At 37.2% G+C, this 20,155-nt stretch overlaps 1 protein-coding gene across 1 annotated transcript in view; it reads left to right on the top strand.

Moving 5' to 3' along the window:
- Positions 1–20,155, top strand: part of RYR2 (ryanodine receptor 2) — a 663,784-nt gene that overhangs the window by 284,515 nt on the left and 359,114 nt on the right. Inside the window, exons 8-10 of the mRNA XM_058669392.1 lie at positions 1,746–1,858; positions 5,435–5,534; positions 6,350–6,446. Of these exons, the coding sequence (XP_058525375.1) occupies positions 1,746–1,858; positions 5,435–5,534; positions 6,350–6,446 (310 nt within the window). The remainder of the gene's footprint in view (positions 1–1,745; positions 1,859–5,434; positions 5,535–6,349; positions 6,447–20,155) is intronic.

Consider the following 20,155-nt stretch of genomic DNA (forward strand, 5'->3'; position numbering starts at 1 on the left):
TTAAGTTGTTCTTTTCAAGGGAAAGTTCAAGTTACCACTTCATCCCTCCATCATTTCTTTAAAATACCCCCTAAAATGAATTTAAAAAAACTTATGATTTTCTCTACATTTTTCACAAATGAATCGTTAACATTAAAGCTGAATTTACCAGCCCAGCTATTTGTTTTCCCAGAAAAGCACCTCATTTTGCCTAAGAAATTCCTGGCATTCCAGGTATCATCAAAAGGAATATTTTATTTGGATTTTTATTTTATTTTAAAGAGACTATATTATTTCTCTATTTTTGGTATTGTAATTTTAGCATATTTCAACACAGTTAAATGAAAAACTTCATGTTTTTTCCTTCAAAAAAATCTGATGTCATCTAGAATTTTTTTCTTGCCTTGTAATTATGTAATAGTGAAGTCAGTCACTTTACGTTGTGATCTCCTTCTTCTCTGTTTTTCATAACTCCTTAGTTACTATGAATTACTGAATTATTAATTATGTTTATGATGCATTGTCTGCCTTCCTTAATCAGAGTTAGACTTATAGGGGAGATGCTTTTTTTCTTCTTTGTTCAGTGCCATATCCACAACTGCTGAGACATCATTAAAAAAAGTTATTATATTGCTTGAATGAAAGACTAAAAAATTTCTCCAACTCTGAAAATGTATTTTGAGTGGGTGAAGTGACACTCGAGTTAAGACAGATTGTGGTTTATGTTAGACATACCGTTCATAATAATGCTGAAGAAGTATTATTTGATAATAAGTTTACTCATTCATGCACTTGATTGAGTACTTAAAACATGCTAGAAAGATCTGTGAAAACCCCAGTAAACAAAATATATGTGTCCCTGCTGTTACGAAATTTACATTTTGGCACTGTGTAGTTAAGAGAAATGGGTTATGGAAAAAAAATAAAGCAGAGTAAAGGGAGAGAATGATAACTATTTTATAACAAATGTTATGAAAGCACTACCTTTAGTGTTTGAACTAAAAAATTATTTAGCTTTTTAAAGTAAGGGGGAACAAATTGAAATATGAGTGTGTAAGCATTTGCCATAGTTAATGGGGCTAAAGAATGAGGAATGTACTCATGCCTCATAAGAATTATGCTTGACTTGATGTAATGTATGTACAGTCTTTTCATACTCTATCCTGTGGTAAAATTTTCTTAAATTTTGCACTTAGGTTAATAGAAGCTATATATTTTGCAATAACACAACAAGGCAAATGGGACAAGATGAGTAAGATTTTTAGGTGACAGTACTTTTATGTCCTTTTTTCAATGGGAATCCCAAGTCTACTGAGATTCTCTCTCTCTCTTTTTGTTAAAAATAGATACTGTGTAGATGTCAAATCACAAAACCTCAAATGTGTTTTGAAATTAAGTGGCAACAAACTGGCTGTTTTCCCAGAGAGCAATAGTAACAGTGAAAAAAGCATGTGATTTGTATAAAGAACGCATCAAATCAGATTGGGGAATTTGATCTTTGCTAGTATAAACAAAGTAATTCTTACTGGCAGAAAAAGGTACTAGCCTTTCTGAGCACTTAGACACAAGACTATGAGGAGAAACCTTGCAGTTCATTATGTGTTATATTATGCTGACTTGGCTTAACTTTTCTGATTTTATGGTCTAAGATTAATCTGCATGAAACCTTAAGGTTTTGAAAATTATGTGAGTGGAGTTACTGCAAAGGACACTAGATTTTAAAGGAAGATGTGTTTCTCTGAGTTCCTTATCCTACCACTGTGCAGGTGAGGCTTGCTGGTGGACAATACATCCTGCTTCGAAGCAGCGCTCAGAGGGAGAGAAAGTGCGAGTTGGAGATGACCTCATTTTAGTCAGCGTGTCCTCTGAAAGGTATCTGGTAAGTGTGTAAAGTACAGTCATGGATTTGCAATATGATAAATGACAGGCCAATAAAATGATCTGTTTAGGGTTATATTACAACTGATTTAGGAAAACAGTTTATAAGCAACTGTGCATCTCTATTTGAGTTACATAAAAATAAGTCTGTGTTAGTAGGAAGTTAATGTGACAGGACAGTAAATGTAGCTTCCTGGGTCTGTGGAGTTGAGCTTTCTTAATGTCCTTGATGTGAATGTTCATGATATTGAGAGTGCTTATTGATGGTTGTATTAATAGAATGTAAATTTGATTTAATTACAAAATCAAAATTCTGTGGTTTTTATTTTGTGCCCCATGAAAAGGCTAAATTAATAATCTTGTTGATTACCTATTTTGATATTTAGGAAAGCAAATTAATGTGAGAGATAGTACCATGTTAAAAAATGCGACAAAATAAAAAATAGTTTGAGGCTGTCATTGCAGAGTTTCAAAGGATATAGGATAGAAGTGGGAGATTGAAGAAGCTCTTTCATTTGTCATTATTGATATTTTTATTTTGGTTATGAGGCCAGCTTATTTATGGGTTGTGGTTTTACTTACAGACTAGTCACATTTGGAAATTTGCAGAAAATTAAAATCTAATACTTTGTCAACTTTGAAATAAAGTATTTTAAAGTAATAAAAAAACTGGGAATTGTAATCTTTACATAAATAGCCACATAAAAATTTCTAGACATCAAAGTGAATGATCAGAAACCAACGACATAGCACATGAATCAGACACTGGAAAATATGAAGTGTTAGCATTTTATTAGGTGGAAATATGTGCATGTGTTCTTTGTTGAGCTGATGCATTTTGATCAGATGTACATTTTAAATTATTGTTGTACTTGCAAACCAATACTTAGTACACTTTTCAGTATGTAAACTGGACAAATTTTATTTTGATCTTGGTATAAGCTGTTCACTTTTTTTGTTTGTGTTGTACAACTTGTGCTTTCAACTCTGTAGCACAGTTTATTTGACAAAAGGACATCTCTGTGCACTGAAGGAGAAAACAATTTGGAACCTCACAGGAGCCCATGTTTTTAATATTGATTCTGTCACTAACTACCGAAGCAAGTCATGTAATTCTTTGGGCTTTGGTTTCCTCGTTTGTAAATCAATGTTGATGCTAATAATCAGATATAGCGTCAAGTTTGCTGTGAGGAAACAATGACATAATGAATTTTGATATGCTTTGGATTAAAAAGCACTATATATAGTATTTTCATTGCTATTAACTAAGGTTAGCAAATAATTTCCTAGGTATATTTTAGTTAAAGTTCTCTTTCTTGATAACATTAAAAATCGTAATAAAAGATTTATTTAGTGTAAAGGCAGAGTTAGAGAGGGAGAGCGAGAGAGAAAGAGATCTTCCCTCTGCTAGTTTGCTCCCTAAGTGACCACAATGACCAGGACTAGTCAGACTTACACTAGGAGCCAAGAGCTTCTTCTGAGTCTCCCCTGTGGGCGCAGGGGTCCAAGTATTTGAGCTATCTGCCACTTCTTTCCCAGGTGCATCAGCAGGGAGCTGGATTGGAAGTGGAGCAGTAGGGACCTTAGCTAGTGCCCATATGGGATGCCAGCATTGGAAGCTGAGGCTTTCTATACTGTGCCACAAGGCTAACCCCCTTGTAATCTTTTTATAAAACTGTGAAACAGCCGATGAGTTTGTTACAGTTTTACTTTACTTTGGTAATTAAATTAATGATTTTACTGTCGATCTCTGTTAACCTAGCATGTAGCAGAAACAAGAAGACCCAGAACACATTATACTTGATTTTGGTCCTTACATTAGTGAAAAAGCAAACCAAATGCATGTAGAACTGTGTGAAATATACTGTGACAAAATAAATAAATGTTACTGCGTAGGTTAGAAATGATAAAGGAGGTTCTTTTCAATGTAAAGATGGTTCATGTTTTATATTTTTATTTGAGAAGGAAGGAGTGGGAATTAAAGGGTAAAAAAGATAGATCGATATACTTATAGCTGTTGATTCATTACCCTACATGCCTGCAACAGCCAGGGCTGTGCTAAGGCAAGAACTGGGACCGCAGGCCACATCTCCAGCATGAAGGAGAGGAACATAATCCCTTAAGCCTGCTGAAGGCTGTATTAGCAGGAAGCTGAAGTCAGGAGCTGGAACTGGCAGTTAAACTCATGTTTTATATGTAGCATGTGGTATACTAATTGGCATCTAAACCACAAGGTAAGATATCTACCCAGGGATGGTTGGTTGTGGTCTCAGATTTCCACTGGAGTTTATTAGTAGTGGGGACAGAGAGTATGGTGCTGATGATCCAAGGATTTCTATGGCTGAATCAGTTAAAAAGATCTGGAGATAAAAGTAAATATAAATCTTAAAAAAACCTAGAGAAATTGAAATAGCAAGCAGTAAATTAGTAAAAGGATTTTGAAATAGAGGCAGTTAGAATATGTCATACATTATCACATACTAAATCTTGAGTAAAGTTGAGTTTCATATGTATTCATTCATTAGTATAAAACCTGGTAACTAATGGGCCTGGGTAACTCTCCTTGCCTCTGGAAACTGTTTCTTCATCTGCAGCTTGCATCAAGAAATTAATTCACATGGGTGTTTGGGGGCTTTTAATATCTTTTTCTTATTTTCAGTTCAATTAAAAGGCAGACACACAGAGAATGTGACACACACATACACCTACACACACACACACACACACACACACATCTCTTGTAGTGTTCAGTGGATTAAGCTCCTCTGGAGGACTAATTGGCACCATCTCTTCTAGAAGATGTGTCGTGGTGGAGGAGGTTGCTGTGTACAGCTTTACCTAACATCACAGCTCCTGCCTCAGCTACTTGTGCTTGATGCTGGGATATGATTTTGAAGGAATAAAGGCACTTATCTGTAAATATAATTGTGAATTATTTACCTGGAGAATACCTTTCCTCAGTTTTGCTGTTTTATGTTCTAATGTGAAAGGATACCTTTACCTTTTCAGAACTGTACAAAAGTGAAGACCCCGTATTGATGAGTAAACATGACAATTGCTGTGCTTATGATTTTATTTTTTTATTCAGATTTGGTAACTCATAGTTCAATATTCTGCAGGAAGCAAGTTGTATGATTTTAGTACATTTCTATATTTAGATGGAAAACATGAAATTTCTATCATTTCCAGAAAATTAATAGCTTACTTATAGATAACCATTAAACGCATTGCCATCTAATGCAAGTAACAGTTCCTAAAGGATTTCATAAAGTACATTGGTCAAATATATTTCCCCTGTGTCACTGTAGAAAAACTATCACAGTGATATTTATTTGTACATTTTCTGATTACTGGCTTAAATTAGTAACTCAAAATGAAGCTTCAAACCTGAAGTCAGATAGGAACTCTTACTGTTTATTGCCACCAGCCTTCAATTTTTGAGTGGCAGAGTTGTAATAGATGTTCTCTTTGCATAGACATATTCAAATCTATAGTGCAGAGCTTGAGTTGCCAGAAGCCCTTACTTATTAAAACTAACTAGAGCCTGAAGCAATGCCTCCTTTTCCTCCTGATACAGCACCTGTCTTATGGTAACGGCAGCTTGCATGTGGATGCTGCCTTCCAGCAGACACTGTGGAGTGTGGCGCCAATCAGCTCAGGAAGTGAAGCCGCCCAAGGTAAAAACTCCACTTCAATTAGAGCGCTCATCCTTGATGCATGTGGTTGTGATAATGAGCTGATTGGTCATTAGTGCTGTCTTGTGTCAAAATAGTCTGTCATGCATACACACAACACTTGAGAATCTTGTTTAAATTGCTGTTTAGAAGTGAAGATTTATTTTTATGCAGTTGCAAGCTTTAGCTTCGTTGTGGAGCTGCATGTACTAGTTTTCCAAGAGTTATTTTTTCCAATTCTGTGTCTTCAGGGTATTGCTCAGGATAATGTCAACACTGCTTTTTTTTTTCAAGGGTCGTGCCTAGATCACACTCATTTTTATTCAGCAGATTTTCCTGGGGAAATGTCTGTGTTTGTTTTGCTGCTATTGCTATTGTTATTTTTTTGATGTAGGTTCAGATCTGATAAATACATATTTATATGTTCAATGTGGCTGTGGCCATGTGTTCTAATGGGACTCTTCCTAACTGGGGCACTCTTAAAGGGCTGTTGATACCATCCATCTCTTTGACCTTAGCCAGGTTCTTAAGCCTCTCTAGCTGTTTGTCTGTGAAAGTAGAAGATTGGGGGCCGGCGGCGTGGCCTAGTGGCTAAGGTCCTCGCCTTGAATGTGCCGGGATCCCATATGGCCTCTGGTTCTAATCCCGGCAGCTCCACTTCCTGTCTATCTCTCCTCCTCTCAGTATATCTGACTTTGTAATAAAAATAAAATAAATCTTTAAAAAAAAAAAAAAGTAGAAGATTGGATCAGATAAAATGTCCAGCTCTCATCATCAGACCATGATTGTCCAAACATTAATGGCCTTTAATCCTACAGGGTATCTCATTGGTGGTGATGTCCTCAGGTTGTTGCATGGACACATGGATGAATGTCTCACTGTCCCCTCAGGAGAACATGGCGAAGAGCAACGAAGGTTGGTACTTGTGCCCATGACACCAAATGTTGCTTCTTTTGTTTTTGCCTTCATTTACTTTTTCTCAGTTGACAATATGTCTGTTTAGGCTGTTCCCATTAGCATAAGGGAAAGTGGACCACTGTCTTTCACTCTTTCACTGATCATGGTTCAGGAAAAACTGGCAGGTTTGGGAATGAACTAGATGTGTGAGGAAATATATCAAATGCAAAGCAACTTGATGTTTCTGGTGTGGGTAAGACATATAGTACTCATGATTGCAGAAGATAGAGCGTCTTTCAAGTGAAGGATGGAATTCAGCTTTGGACACAGGTGAGTACAGAGGCTCTGTGGGCCATCAAGGATGAAATTGGGCTATGTGAGTCTTTAACTTAGAAAAGCCTTGGGTTGAATGTGAATCACAAATGAATGTGGAGTAGTTGGAAGAAGGAACATCTATCATATGTTGTCTCATATGAAGAGGGGAAAGCTGTAAATAGGGAAATGGAGTATCATCTTGGGCCGTGCCTTGCTATAGGAAGGCTGGGAAAGTGTAGAAATAGACCAACCAGACAGAAAGGTGAGGATGGACCCTGGATATGTAAAGAAAGAAAAGAGTCGGGTGAATGAATGGTAGCTGGAGAACCAGGGAAGTTCATCATAGAAAAGAAAGGAGTACTGGGGAGTTGTTGTGTTAAAAATCATGATATGTCCATGGCCTGGGGTCAGGGTGTGTGTAGTAGGTTGGTTCTACTTAGGTCTCTGCATCCCATATGGAGTCTCTGAGACCAAGTCCTGTCTCAACTTAAGGTGCAGCTTACTGATAATACACCTAGGATGTAGTGGATAATGGCACAAGTTCCTGGGCTCCTGCCACCAACTTGGGAGACCTCAATGGATTTCCTGGCTCCTGGCTTCAGCATGGCCCCACCCTGGTTATCCCAAACCTTTGGGGAGCAATCTAGTGTATGGAAAATCTAGCTCTGTCTCTTTGTGGTTCTACCTTTCTGTTTATCTCTTTGTCGTTTAAAGACAAATAAATATATAAATAAATAAATAATAAAAAAATTTAAGCTATGATGTATTCTCATGGAGTTATAAGCTATTGGTTGAGGCAGCATCTGTTGGTCCCCAGCCCCTTTTTAATTATTATTTTATGCTACAGTTTCTTAGGTTCTGGGATTTCCCTTATCCACTACTTCATGTCCTCTCCCTCCCACACACACACACTGATTTCCCTTATATTATTACAATAGTATAGTTCTTCATAAACTGTATGAAGACTATCACTATAGTCATGGACAATGGCAGAGATTCCAGCATCTTATTGTCAAGATATATTTAATAGTTTTATTGGGAGTCCATCTTTTATCTGGAAATGCAGAGGCGTAATGCATTGTATCCTCACATCTGGATATGATAGTCTGCATTGCAAAGTACTGTACATCCCCTTAAAGAAAAGCCACAAAACAAAATCAACAACAGGAAAAAAACTAGAAATTTACAATGTCATGAAGTTGAATAACATTTTACTGAATGACTAAAGTGTTACTGATGAAGAAGAAAACCAAGAACCTTCTTGAAGAAAATGATGCTACTGTATGACTTACGAGTCAGTGAAGAATTTAATATGAGAAAAAAACTGTTTTGAAGAAATTAAACTAAAAGCAAAAACATCAAAATCCATGAGATAGTATTTCCCCTGATGTGTGTTGGTGAGATGTGTCTGTTGTAGGCAAAAAATAGATGGGTTTTATTTTTTAATCTAGTTTACCAGTCTATGTTTGATTGATGAGTTTAAGCCATTTACATTCAGGGTTAATATAAATAGGTGGTAATTTGGTCCTATTTATTTTAGCAATGGGTTGTTCATTGATTTAGTCTTCTGTTATTTTACTGAGATGTTCTTCGCAGTTGCCTTTGGTTTTGGTGGGCACTATTCCTTTTCTTTGTCAAGAGAACATCTTTAAGTATCATTTGTAGGGCAGGTTTGGAAGAGGCATATTCTTTTAACTTTTCTTTACTGTGGAAGAATTTTACATTTTCAAAGACAAAGAAAACTTTGCTCTGTATACGTTATTCTGAACTGACAATTTTTTTTTTTTAATTTTTGCTTGTAGGATCTGGAAATATGTTGCTCCATTCTCTTCTGGTCTGTAGAGTTTCCTGTGAGAGGTCAGCTATGAGTCTGATCGCCATTCCTGTGTATGTCAGTTGATTTTTTTCATGTGCACGTTTAAGGATCTTTTCTTAAATTCAACTGAAGAGAGCTTGATTATCATATGTCTTGGTGAAGATCACTTTTGGTCAACCCTGTTGGGGTTCTGTTCCCCTCCTGGATGTCGTTTCCCAATTCTTTCTCTAGATTAGGGAAGTTTTCCATTATTATTTCATTAAATACATTTTTAAAACCAGCTTCTCTTTCTGCACCTTCTGGAACTTCCATAACTCTTATATTTTGCCTTTTAATAGAGTCCCTGGATTCTTGAATATTGTTTTAGCTTGACTCTGCTCTGCTTCCAGGTTTTTAATTGTTTCCCCATTGTGGCAAGAAATATCTTCCAATTCTGAGATTCTTTCTTCTGCCTCATTCATTCTTTTGAGATTTTTCCACTGAATTTTCAATTTACTCCATTGTGTCCTTTGTTTCTATTAATTCTGCTTGATTTTGTTTCAGTGTTGCTATTTCCAGTGTGAGATATTCCTTGAATTCCTCTATGTGCTTCTCATTATTGCTAAGAAGCTTTATAACAAGTGTTTTGAATTGTTATCTCCCATTTCCTTGATTTATTCCTTTTTTGACTGAGATTGGCAAATGGGAGTCTTCAGTAATATTCATTGTACCTCTATTTCTTCTTTTGCTGTTGATCATTGTACTTCTGGTTAGCAAATTCTTCTCCTTGGGACAGGTTTCTGAGCTGTGTCTCCCACAGGTCTATAATTCAATTTTCTTTATCATGTTTGGTTCTTGTTTTTTTTTGTTTGTTTGTTTGTAGTCACTTATGCCACTCCCTCTAGCGAGTTTCAGGTCTGGATACATGTGTTAGGCTTCCACCATGGGTTTTGTAGTCCCTGCTCCTGGGTCACCACTCTTTACGTCCTATGACTTTGTTCTGTAGCTACTCTGTTGTTAGTACAAATTTTCTCCCACTTCCAGTTTGAGCAGTTCCCAGGATTAGGGACATACCAATTGTCTTAAATAACTAGGTTGTTGGTGGTGCTGATCTTGTTGGAATCTGTTGGCGAATAGGTGTGAAAGTGACTTGGACCTATTTACACCCTTAGGATGTTGAGGGACCCATGCAATGCACTGAGCTGGACGTGAGTTCATTCCCAGCTCAGTGCATGCATACTCACTGTTGTCCCTCCAATCTCAGCCTCTGCCATACTGTACAAACTGATGCCAGGTATGCCACTGATGGAGTTCTGGATCTGCTGGCTGTTAAGTGTGTTGGTTATTCAGATGTATTTCAGTTGGAACCTGTAGGATACCACATTAGTGCAATGCACTGAACAAGAAATGAGTTTGTTCCAAGTTCAGTACATACTTAGTCTAGTCCCACAGCCTTTTCCTTCCCATACAAAATAATGCTGAATGCAGCTTTGGGGGAGGGGTCTGTGCTGTTAAATCCACCATGTTCCTGTATCACCTGCTTGGAGTCTGCTGCTCTGTCTCTGCTCCTGGTCGAATTAAACAGATCAGCAGGATGAGCAGTTCTTTGCCTGGGTTTACCTTCTGGGCTCCCAGTGAACTCCCCTTCCAACCTGGCTTCTGTGGTAACTCCAACTGCCAGTGGAGCATAGAATGCTGCTTGCTGACTGCCACTGGGGTTATCTGGTCACTGCAACACCACACCATTGTCTCTGCTGCTTTTTCCTTCAGTCTTCAGATGCTCCTCTGCCATTATTCTGCCGTCTCTTATTTCCTGGATGTGCCTCTCTGCTTCACCCTGGCAAAAGATTCTCTATTTAAATATGTCCATATCCTATTCTGCCATCTTGATTCCAGCAGAATCTATTGTAACTATACTCCTGGATTTCCTAAATGGAGGCGTCGGATCAAGAGATTCTTAGATACCTTCTTGTTTTTTCTCACAGATTTCAGAATTTTTTGGTTAAGTAAATGGACCCCAGAGTTAGATCTGGGTAAGGGTCTTGGCTTTGTTTCTTGTGTAACTTGTGCAAGTGGCTTAACTTATTTCAGTGCAAGTTTATCCACTCTGTATAATGCAGTTTGTTTTATCTATGGGTATATGAGGCTTGCATTAGGAAATGCACAAAAATATTTAATGTGTAGTTTGTTACTGCAGAGATAAACTAGCAAAAATTTCAGAGCTATTTTATAGTGCTATGAACTCACTGTCCTACTGCATGCATGTTTAAACCTGCCCTTCTTCTCAAAATGTATTTCTGATTTCATGTTGGTAATTTTCTGTCAGTATAACCTCAGCATGTCTTTAGATCAGTAGATTATGATTCTTTCTAGGTTTTCATGGCAATATGAATAAATTGTGTGTATCCTGTTTAAAAAATAATATAGTTGTGAAGTAGAGGGACAGAGAGTAAGAAAGAGAACCCATCTGCTGGCTCAGGTCCACCATGATTATGACTGTGCCAGGCCAAAATCAGGGTCTGTTTCTCATGTGGATGGCAGGGACCCAAGTTTGTGAGCCTTCACCTGCTGCCTCCTAGGATCTATGTTAGCAGCAATCTGGAAGCAGGAGTAGAGTAGGAACTTGAACCCAGGCCAGGGTCTTAAACATAAGCCAAATTCCCACTCCTGTTTGCACCTCTTTTCATAGCATGGTTAGCATGAGTGAAGCTAAAGTCGAGGTCTCTGTGATCATGCTTTGAGGGATAAAATCCATCAGAAGTGGACAGCATGGAGCCTAGAGCTGTTGCTTAACAAAGAATTGTGTTCATCTTGATTATATAGTGGGATTGAACAACTATTTAATATGCCAATAAAAATTCCTAAATTGTAAATTTATAAGAAAGTTTACTATTCAAATTTTATTACTATCATTTTTTGAATGCTTTAACATGCTTATTTGCTCTCATTATGAGCCATTGCCAGTGTCTCAGGAACTGGGGAAGCAAAGAACAGCTTGGCCTTGAGGCAGTTTTTCTTGAATTGATATAATCTGCCCTGGGGGAGAGATGCATATTGATGTTCTAAAATGAATATGCTGATTAATTAAGATAAGAAGAAATAGTTTGACTATTGGACAGGAATTTGAAAACTGGAGAAATTCTAAGAAAAATATATGAATTTGTTTTACCGCTTATCCCATTGTTACAGTTTATTTGAAAGGAAGAATGATAGAGCAAAAGGCTCAGATGGCTGCAATAGCCAGGGCTGAGCCAGGCTGAAACCAGGAGGCAGGGATCAGTAACTCCCTCTGGGTCTCCCACATGGTTATTAGGAACATGGCTTCCCAGTCATTACCATGGAGCTGGGTTGGAAATAGTGTAGTCATCACTTGAACTGGTATTCTGATAAGGGGTGTGGGAGTCCCAGCAGCCATTTAAGCTGTTTAAGCCACTTAAGCTGTTGGACTAAAATACTTGCTACCATGAACATCTGGGACTAGAACAATTTATTTGTCTCAATTTATAAAACACATCTAACTTTCTCTAGTGACATCTCATTTGTTTGATAAATTTGTCAAAATGAATGAATCAAGACCAATTTTCCCTACTTACCCTAAGTCTATATCTTTCACCCTTGTCAGCTATAATAATCAGTATTTCTTCACTCATTCTTTTTCTTATGCTTCCATATATGAGGGAGACTATGTGGTATTTGTCTTTCTGTATCAGGGTTATTTCAGTTACAAAGTTTTACTCAAGGTCCACTCATTTTGCTACAAACAAATGATTTAATTTCTTTTTTATCACTTAATAGTGTTCTATAGAATTTATATTATACATTTTCATTATCTGTTCATCTGATGATAAATATCTTGGCTACATAATTTGGCTATTGGGAAGCAATGCTGCAATGAATGTGGTGCTATAAACATGGCACAACGACTCCAAATTTTTGAATATATACCCAATACTGGGATTCTTGGTCTGTGGGAATTTCTAGTTTTGTTAAAATTGTTATTATTTTCCATGATACAGTTTTATATGCATAGGAGTTCCTCATTCCCCTCTCTCTCTTCCTGTTTTCCCCTGTCACCATTTTCCCCCTTATTATCACAATAGTAAAACTCCTTATAAAAGTTTTAAATTTAGTTTTTTGCCATTTAAGTGTACTGTGGCATGGTGGGTATAGACAAAGATAAAAGAGCTAGTATCATTCTGTAAGGATGTATTTAAATGTTTCATTGGGAGTCCTACTTTTATTTGGAAATAGAGATGCCTACTGCAATATATCCTAACTCCCTGTTATGCTAGTCTCCATTATATAGTTTATCTGTGAGAATATATGTATATATTCAATTATCTGTATGTATTTATATATTTATCCTTTTGAGACTGGCCCGTTTCACAAGCATAGTCATCTCCAGTTAGGACCATTTTGTTGCAAATGGTATGACTTCATTCTTTTTATGGCTGAGTAATATTCCATATAGTCAATGTACTATAGTTTCTTTATCCATTCATCTGTTAATGAGCATCTGAGTTGTTTTCATGTCTTCTTTGCACACTACACAACAGATAGGGGACTAATATCCACACGAAGAGCTTCAGAAATTCAACAATATTAAAAGAATTAACCCTGGTAAGAAATGGGTGAAGGATATAAGCAGACATTTTTCAGAAGAACGAATTGAGATGGCTAACAGACACGTGAAAAAAAAAATGCTCCAGCTCCTTGCCTATTAGGGAAATACAAAAACCACACTGAGGCTCCACCTGACTGCAGTGAGAATGGTCTGCATAGAGAAAGCAATCAACAGCACCCTCTGGTGAAGATGTGGGAAAAAGACACCCTCCTCTACTGTTCGTGGGAGTGAAGTTAGTACAGCCACCATGAAGGTCAGTATAGGGTGTGCTCAGACAGCTAATAAGTGATCTACCCTATGGCTCAGCTATTCCACTCCTGGGAAAATGTCCAAATGAAATGAAATCTATATATGAAAGCAACCTACAACTTTATAGCAGCACAATTCGAAATGGCTAATTTTCTGTAATTTTTAATGATATTTCTGTACTTTTTTTCTCAGTGGTTGCAATAACGTACATTCCTACCAATACTTTGTAACAGTTCCCCTTTCTCTACATCCTTACCAGCATTTTTCATTTTATTGTCATGACAGAGAGAGAGAGAGAGAGAGAAAGGTTTTCATCCACTGGTTCACTTCCCATTTTGGCCACAATTGTCAGGCTGGGCGTGGATAGGAGCCACAAGCTTCACCTGGGTCTCTCATGTGAGTGCAAGGGTGCAAGTAGCTGGGCCATCCACTGCTTTCTTAGGTACATTAGCAGGGAATTGGATCCTATGTAGAATAGCCAGTCCTCAAACCAGCACCCTTAAGGGTTACTTGCATTGCAGGCAGCAGATCTACCTGCTATGCCAGACCACCAACCCCATAATTTGTTGCCTTTTAGGCATAGGCTTTCTATCGGGTGAAGTGATATCTTATTGTCTTTAAAAAGTGTCTCTGTATTTTTCAAGGGAAGATACATAGCTCTAGAACTAGTCATATAGTTAGTTGTGAGCAGTCAGGTGAAAGGGAGGTATGCCTTAAATGTTAACTATAATATTGTGATTTTGTCAAATAGTGAAGTAGAAGAGGCTAAAGAGAAACAGATTGTTGGCAGTAGGTTATACAGTGTGATGTGCTATTTTTATTTGAAAATACGAAGGACTCCAAAAGTTTATAGAAAAATGGAATAGAAATACGTTTATTTTGGCACCACAAATGCAAAATTCATGCATAATTTTTTTCGCAACATGTATTTTCTAAGAGCTTTTTGAATATCCTTATTTTACTCTGATTCTGGAGGCTTTAAATTTGATTACCAAATACTGTTTCATGCATGAAATATTGTATGTGGGAGAATATTTTATGTTTTAAATTGTATGTCTGGATTGTATCTCATTATTTCTGCCCATTTTTATGTGACTGTAATAAAATACTAACTAAAGAATGTTTCTTATGCATAGATATACTGATGCATGAGTTAAATCAGTACTGTGTAAATTAAAGTTATAAAGTTAATGAATTTTATAAGAACACAATATGAATTATTGGTGATTGTTTTGGTAGCCAAGATTAGGGAAAAACATTGTTTCAAAACCAATGTTTGTATTTAGAAATGGATTTAATATACAGGGTTTTCATTCATTCAATAAAAATTTTTACATGGCTATCAAGTTCTGGGAGTGAGATACATTCGACTAGAAAAACACATGAAATGCCTCCTTTCAAGACCTTTATGTTCTAATAGGAACATATGACAAACAAAAATTTATTAATAAGGGCCCGGCGGCATGGCCTAGCGGCTAAAGTCCTCGCCTTGAACGCCCCAGGATCCCATATGGGTGCTGGTTCTAATCCCGGCAGCTCCACTTCCCATCTAGCTCCCTGCTTGTGGCCTGGGAAAGCAGTCAAGGACGGCCCAAAGCCTTGGGACCCTGCACCCGTGTGGGAGACCTGGAAGAGGTTCCTGGTTCCCGGCATCGGGTCGGCGCACCGGCCCGTTGCGGCTCACTTGGGGAGTGAATCATCGGACGGAAAATCTTCCTCTCTGTCTCTCCTCCTCTCTCTGTATATCTGACTTTGTAATAAAAATAAATCTTTAAAAAAATTTATTAATAAATACACATTGGTACCATTTGCAGAAATAAAATACAGTAAGTGATAAAAGCTGCAGAGAAAATAAGACAGAATTTTCATGTTGTGAGAGAGAGGGAGAAATTGTTCTGCTTTTATCATATTAGATATCACTCTTGGAGTATAGTTGAACTATCTTGTTACTTTCAAATTAAAGACAATTAAATCATACTTTGACAGCATCTAGAAGTGACTGGATTTGCCTTCCAGAATATGATTCAGCAGAACAAAGGTCCATCATGTGCGTGCATGACAATGTTTTCTCCATGCCCCCTTAATGTTGCAACGATTAATAAAGTTTAGTTGTAAATAATTGACAAGACATCCAATGACTTTGATATAACAGTCTCTTAGTTTGGCTTTGGAAGACATGCATGCTTTGTATCCATGTACACAGCTTTATGACTAATGTCTTTTTAAGTAATTTGTGCCCTTTAGGCCTCTACTTACCAGGGATCTTTTTAGGGCTGCTCTGTTGTATTCTGAAATCATCAAAGATGAAGACTTCTATAAATGCTTTTCTTAATTTCCTCTTCCTTCATGTCCTGTGTCTTGGTATGGGATGAGTTTGCCAAACCCTTTTAATGGAGGAGTCAGTCTTAAAGGAGAGGTGTTTTCTGTTGTTTGCCTTTTCTCCCTTTAATAGGTTCACTTTTCCCCCCAAACTTGAAACTCCCCACTGTTTGGAAGGAATGCAGGGCACTTGATTCAGTACAGGAGCCTGGCTTGGTCTAGTCACACTTTCAAGGCATGACTGGGAAGAACGACCACTTTCAAAAGTAGACTTTTACCACAAAGGTTCAAAACATTCTTGAGAATTTTAGCCATGGTATTTCAATAAAAATTCAAATTATATATTTTATGCACTATTTTAAAGATTTATTTTTATTGGAAAGACAAATGTACGGAGAGAAGGAGAGGCAGAAAAATCTTTCATTTGCTGGTTCACTCACCAGATGACTCCATTGGCGGGAGCTGAGCTGATCCAAAGCAGAAACCAGCAACCTCTTCCAGATCTGCCGTGAAGGTGCTTTGGCCCATCCTCCCCTGCTTTCCCAGGCTGTAAGCAGAGAGCTGTATAGGAAGTGGAGCAGCTGGGATATGAACCAGTGCCCAGATGGAGTGCTGGCACTTGCAGGTAGGGGACTTAGCCATTGAGCAGTCATACCAGTCCCTTGATGCACTTATCTTAAGTGGCTTGGAAAAGAGACAGTAGATTAGAGATCAGGAAAAATAAGAAATGTCCCAATTTTCCAATGAAGATTTAAAAGCATTACTTATCCACATTTGGCTTATTAACTTAGCATACATAATATCTTTGTTAAAAAAAAAGCCTCTTCTCATTAATATCCAAATGGTTTTACAGTCACATTGTTTCAGTATGGGCTGAAATGTAAAAGTGAATGTATGTCTTGCATTGTTTTTCTGCACTAGTGCTGTTTACTTGATTGTTTACTTGATTGTTCATTTGGAGTGTGAGTTTATTATTTTTAAATCCCTGCTGATTCATTCTCATTCCATTTAGGTGTGTCATCTCAAAATATACCTATTTTCTCTTGTGCAGAAACTTGAATGGAACTATTGTTGTACACTCAACCTCTGTATGAATATGCAGTACTTCTTGAAATGCTGGTTAGGCGTCAGCTTTATTTCTCTTATACTGTGGGAGGACCCCAACAAGCTGCCTGATTACCTGCCTATGGTTCTGCTACTCAGCCAAACATTCCCCTACATCTGATAAATATTAGAAAGAGAAATTCAGTGATAATGTGTACATTGAGACATGTAAGATTTCACTTTAAAATAACTATAATTCTGAGCCTACTTTTTAATAACACTACCTTGATTCCTTTAATGTTTATGGAAAGGCTTGTAACCTGGAAATTTGGATATGTGTTAGGCTATTTTCAAGTTTTGTTTGTTTATTCATTCATATATTTGACAGAATCACAGAGAAAGGGAGAGACAGTTAAAGGGAGGGAGACAGAACTGGAGTTACTTTCTTTCATCTGCTGATTCACTCTCCAGGTGGCCCCCAAGGCTCAGGCCAAAAGCTGCGGCTAGGAGGAGTTTAATCCAGGTCTCCCACATGGATGGTACAGGGCCAAACCTTTAGCCAGTCATTCACTTCTTTTTCCCAGGCCATTACAGGGAACTGGATCAAAAGTGGAGCAGCTGGGACTTGGTCTGGCCATTAAATGGAATGCCGAAAGTAACTTTACCCACTATACTGCAATGCAGGCCCTGTATGCTGAGTTGAATAAAAGAAAAAGAATGTGACCTGGCCACTATCTTAAGGAACTAGGTCTTTAAGATCTCAACAATGTTGTATATTAGATAAAGTGAATATTTATCTGATTTAGAGAATGCATTTACAGCCTTTTTAAAATTTAGATTATAGAAAAATATAATTTACGATTTTACTGTTTGAAGAAAATCATGCAAAACAGGGGTCATTTTTGACCTTTGATTTTGAAATCGCAGTTGCGTTCCCATTAGTTAATTTGTTTAAACTTGCCTTTTGATCCCAACTGTACATGTGAAATTGTGGAGTCAGATTTCAAAACATTCAGAGACAGAAAATCAGTATCTGATTATACATTCAAACAGTTGATGCCAGAATTAAAGTCTTACCTTCCTTACGTAAGTGATATTTATTCCACAACATCATTTCTCCTCTGTGTTGGTGTGCTTGTTCTCCTCTATTCAATTTTTAACCATGGTTGTGCCATTCATTCGCATATCTATAAACAAATCACATGTATGTGTATGTGTAGTATTTGTGAAAGAAATGGGGATAAAAGAATCATTCACTTTACTGTGGAGTTATCTGAGGAAAATAATAGGGATCCTGAATTGAGGACTAATTGTTGACTTCGAGTTTGAAGTCTCCTGTAGATATTTCTGGCAGTTGTGAAGAATTATTATTTACTAAAGCAGCATGCCTACCTGATTGAATGAAAAACTATTTTGTGGACTATGATTTGAAATCCTCAGCTAAATTTTCTGTGTTGGAGTGGCTTCACTTTGACTCCGTAGTACCTGAACCTATGGCAGGAATTTTAACTTTGAACAAAGAGTTTTAAATAAAACAAAACATATTTTGGGCTGTGAGCATCTTTGCAGATCTGTTTTATGCTACAGACTTTTCCTATGAAATTTACATACTTGCAAACATGCCAAATTTTTTATGTTATTTTATCTCCCAATGTTTTCTATTCTCATTTAAAAAGTCCAAAAGCTCTTATATTTTGCCTCAGCGGTGTTTGGAGACTTGGTAGAAAGTTGAAGTTTTCTATAAGGCATTGCTCTCCCTGTTAGTCCTTAGAGACTAAATCCAAGGAGGTTGTTGGGTTTAAGTCTTTGACAAAAAAGGGAGGCAGATTGCCTATGGCAGAAAAAGAAAAGATGAAATTTTCCTCAGACTTTAAAGACTTGAAGCAATTGTATATCCAGATACTCCCACAAAAGAACCTTAAGCTGAATTTCACATTTTATAAAAAAAGTAATTTAAAATGGATTATGGACTTAAATATAAAACATATAAGACATGTACTTTTTGGAAAACAAACAAGAACAATTTTCAGGCAAAAAATAAATCTTTGAGATCATATAGTTCTTCAATTCAACATTAAAACCATGTTCACTGAGACTGACACCTAGTGACTAAAGTCCTTACCTTGCATGCACCCAGATCCCATATGGGTGCTGGTTGGTGTTCCAGTTGCAATACTTCCCTTCCAGCTCCCTGCTTGTGGCCTGAGAAAGCAGTCAGGAATGACTTAAAGCTTTGGAACCCTGTACCCATGTGGGTGGGAGACAGCTCAGCTTCGGCCATTGTGGCCACTATGGGAGTGAACCAGCGGACAGAAGATCTTTCTCTCTGTCTCTCCTCTCTGTAAATCTGACTTTCCAATAAAAATAACTAAATCTTTTTTTAAAAAATGTTTACTAAAGAAAACTGATGAAAAATTTTTTGATCAAAATGAGAAATTTTGCTCTTTAGGAATCCTCTTGAAAGGGATAAAAGGAACAACAGACTACACTAGGAGAAGATCTTGAAAATCATATCTGAAAAAAACTAATGTTTAAAATGTAGAAAGTATTCTCCAAGCTCAACATTAAAATACACATAATTCAACTAGAAGCTAGTGAGACATGAACAGCCATTCACCAAAGAGGACACACAAAGTGTTATGTGAGCATGTAGAAAGATGTTCAGTATCGTTGCCCATCATGTAAATGAAATTAAGACTATAATCAATATCACTACATACTTTATCACAATGACAAAATGTTGAAAACTGAATTGTGTTAATAAGGAAATGGATCACTCATTTGTTGCCCATAAAATATTAGTGACAATAGAAAACATTTTGCTACTCTTCTAAAACAAGGCATGCACTATCATGTGACCCACAAATTACTATTCTGGGCATATGATTTAAGGAGATGAAAACTATTCATACCTTAGTATGAATACAGACCATAAATAACCAGGGTAGAGTAAGATTTTTTCAAATAGCTGATACCTGGGATCTATCTAGATATCCATAGTACAGGTTTTTACTCAGCGATAACAAGGAATGGCTTCCAAAATGTAAAGAAAGCTTCATCAGGAAATATGCTGATAAACAGCATCAATCTGAAAAGGTTGCTTTTGTTAGAGTGTTGGTATAATGTTAGTATGTTAGAATGTTAAGAATGTTAGCGTTAGGCGATATTAGGCCCTTTGGGGTGAGAAGTCACTACTTCGCTAGGTCAGGAGGTGCCTGAACTGTGGGAAAACTCCACTTTAGTGATAAATCTGTCTCCTTTGTTTCTTTGTAACCTTATCTATCAACTAACCCAGGTGCAGGAAGGCAGGAGACTGGAGGATCCATAAAGATAAGGGTGCCAGGATGGGATAAGCTGTAAATAATAAGTGTGGGAACCGAA

This window comes from Ochotona princeps, chromosome 10 (genome assembly GCF_030435755.1).
Source record: "Ochotona princeps isolate mOchPri1 chromosome 10, mOchPri1.hap1, whole genome shotgun sequence".
Taxonomy (NCBI): Eukaryota; Metazoa; Chordata; class Mammalia; order Lagomorpha; family Ochotonidae; genus Ochotona; species Ochotona princeps.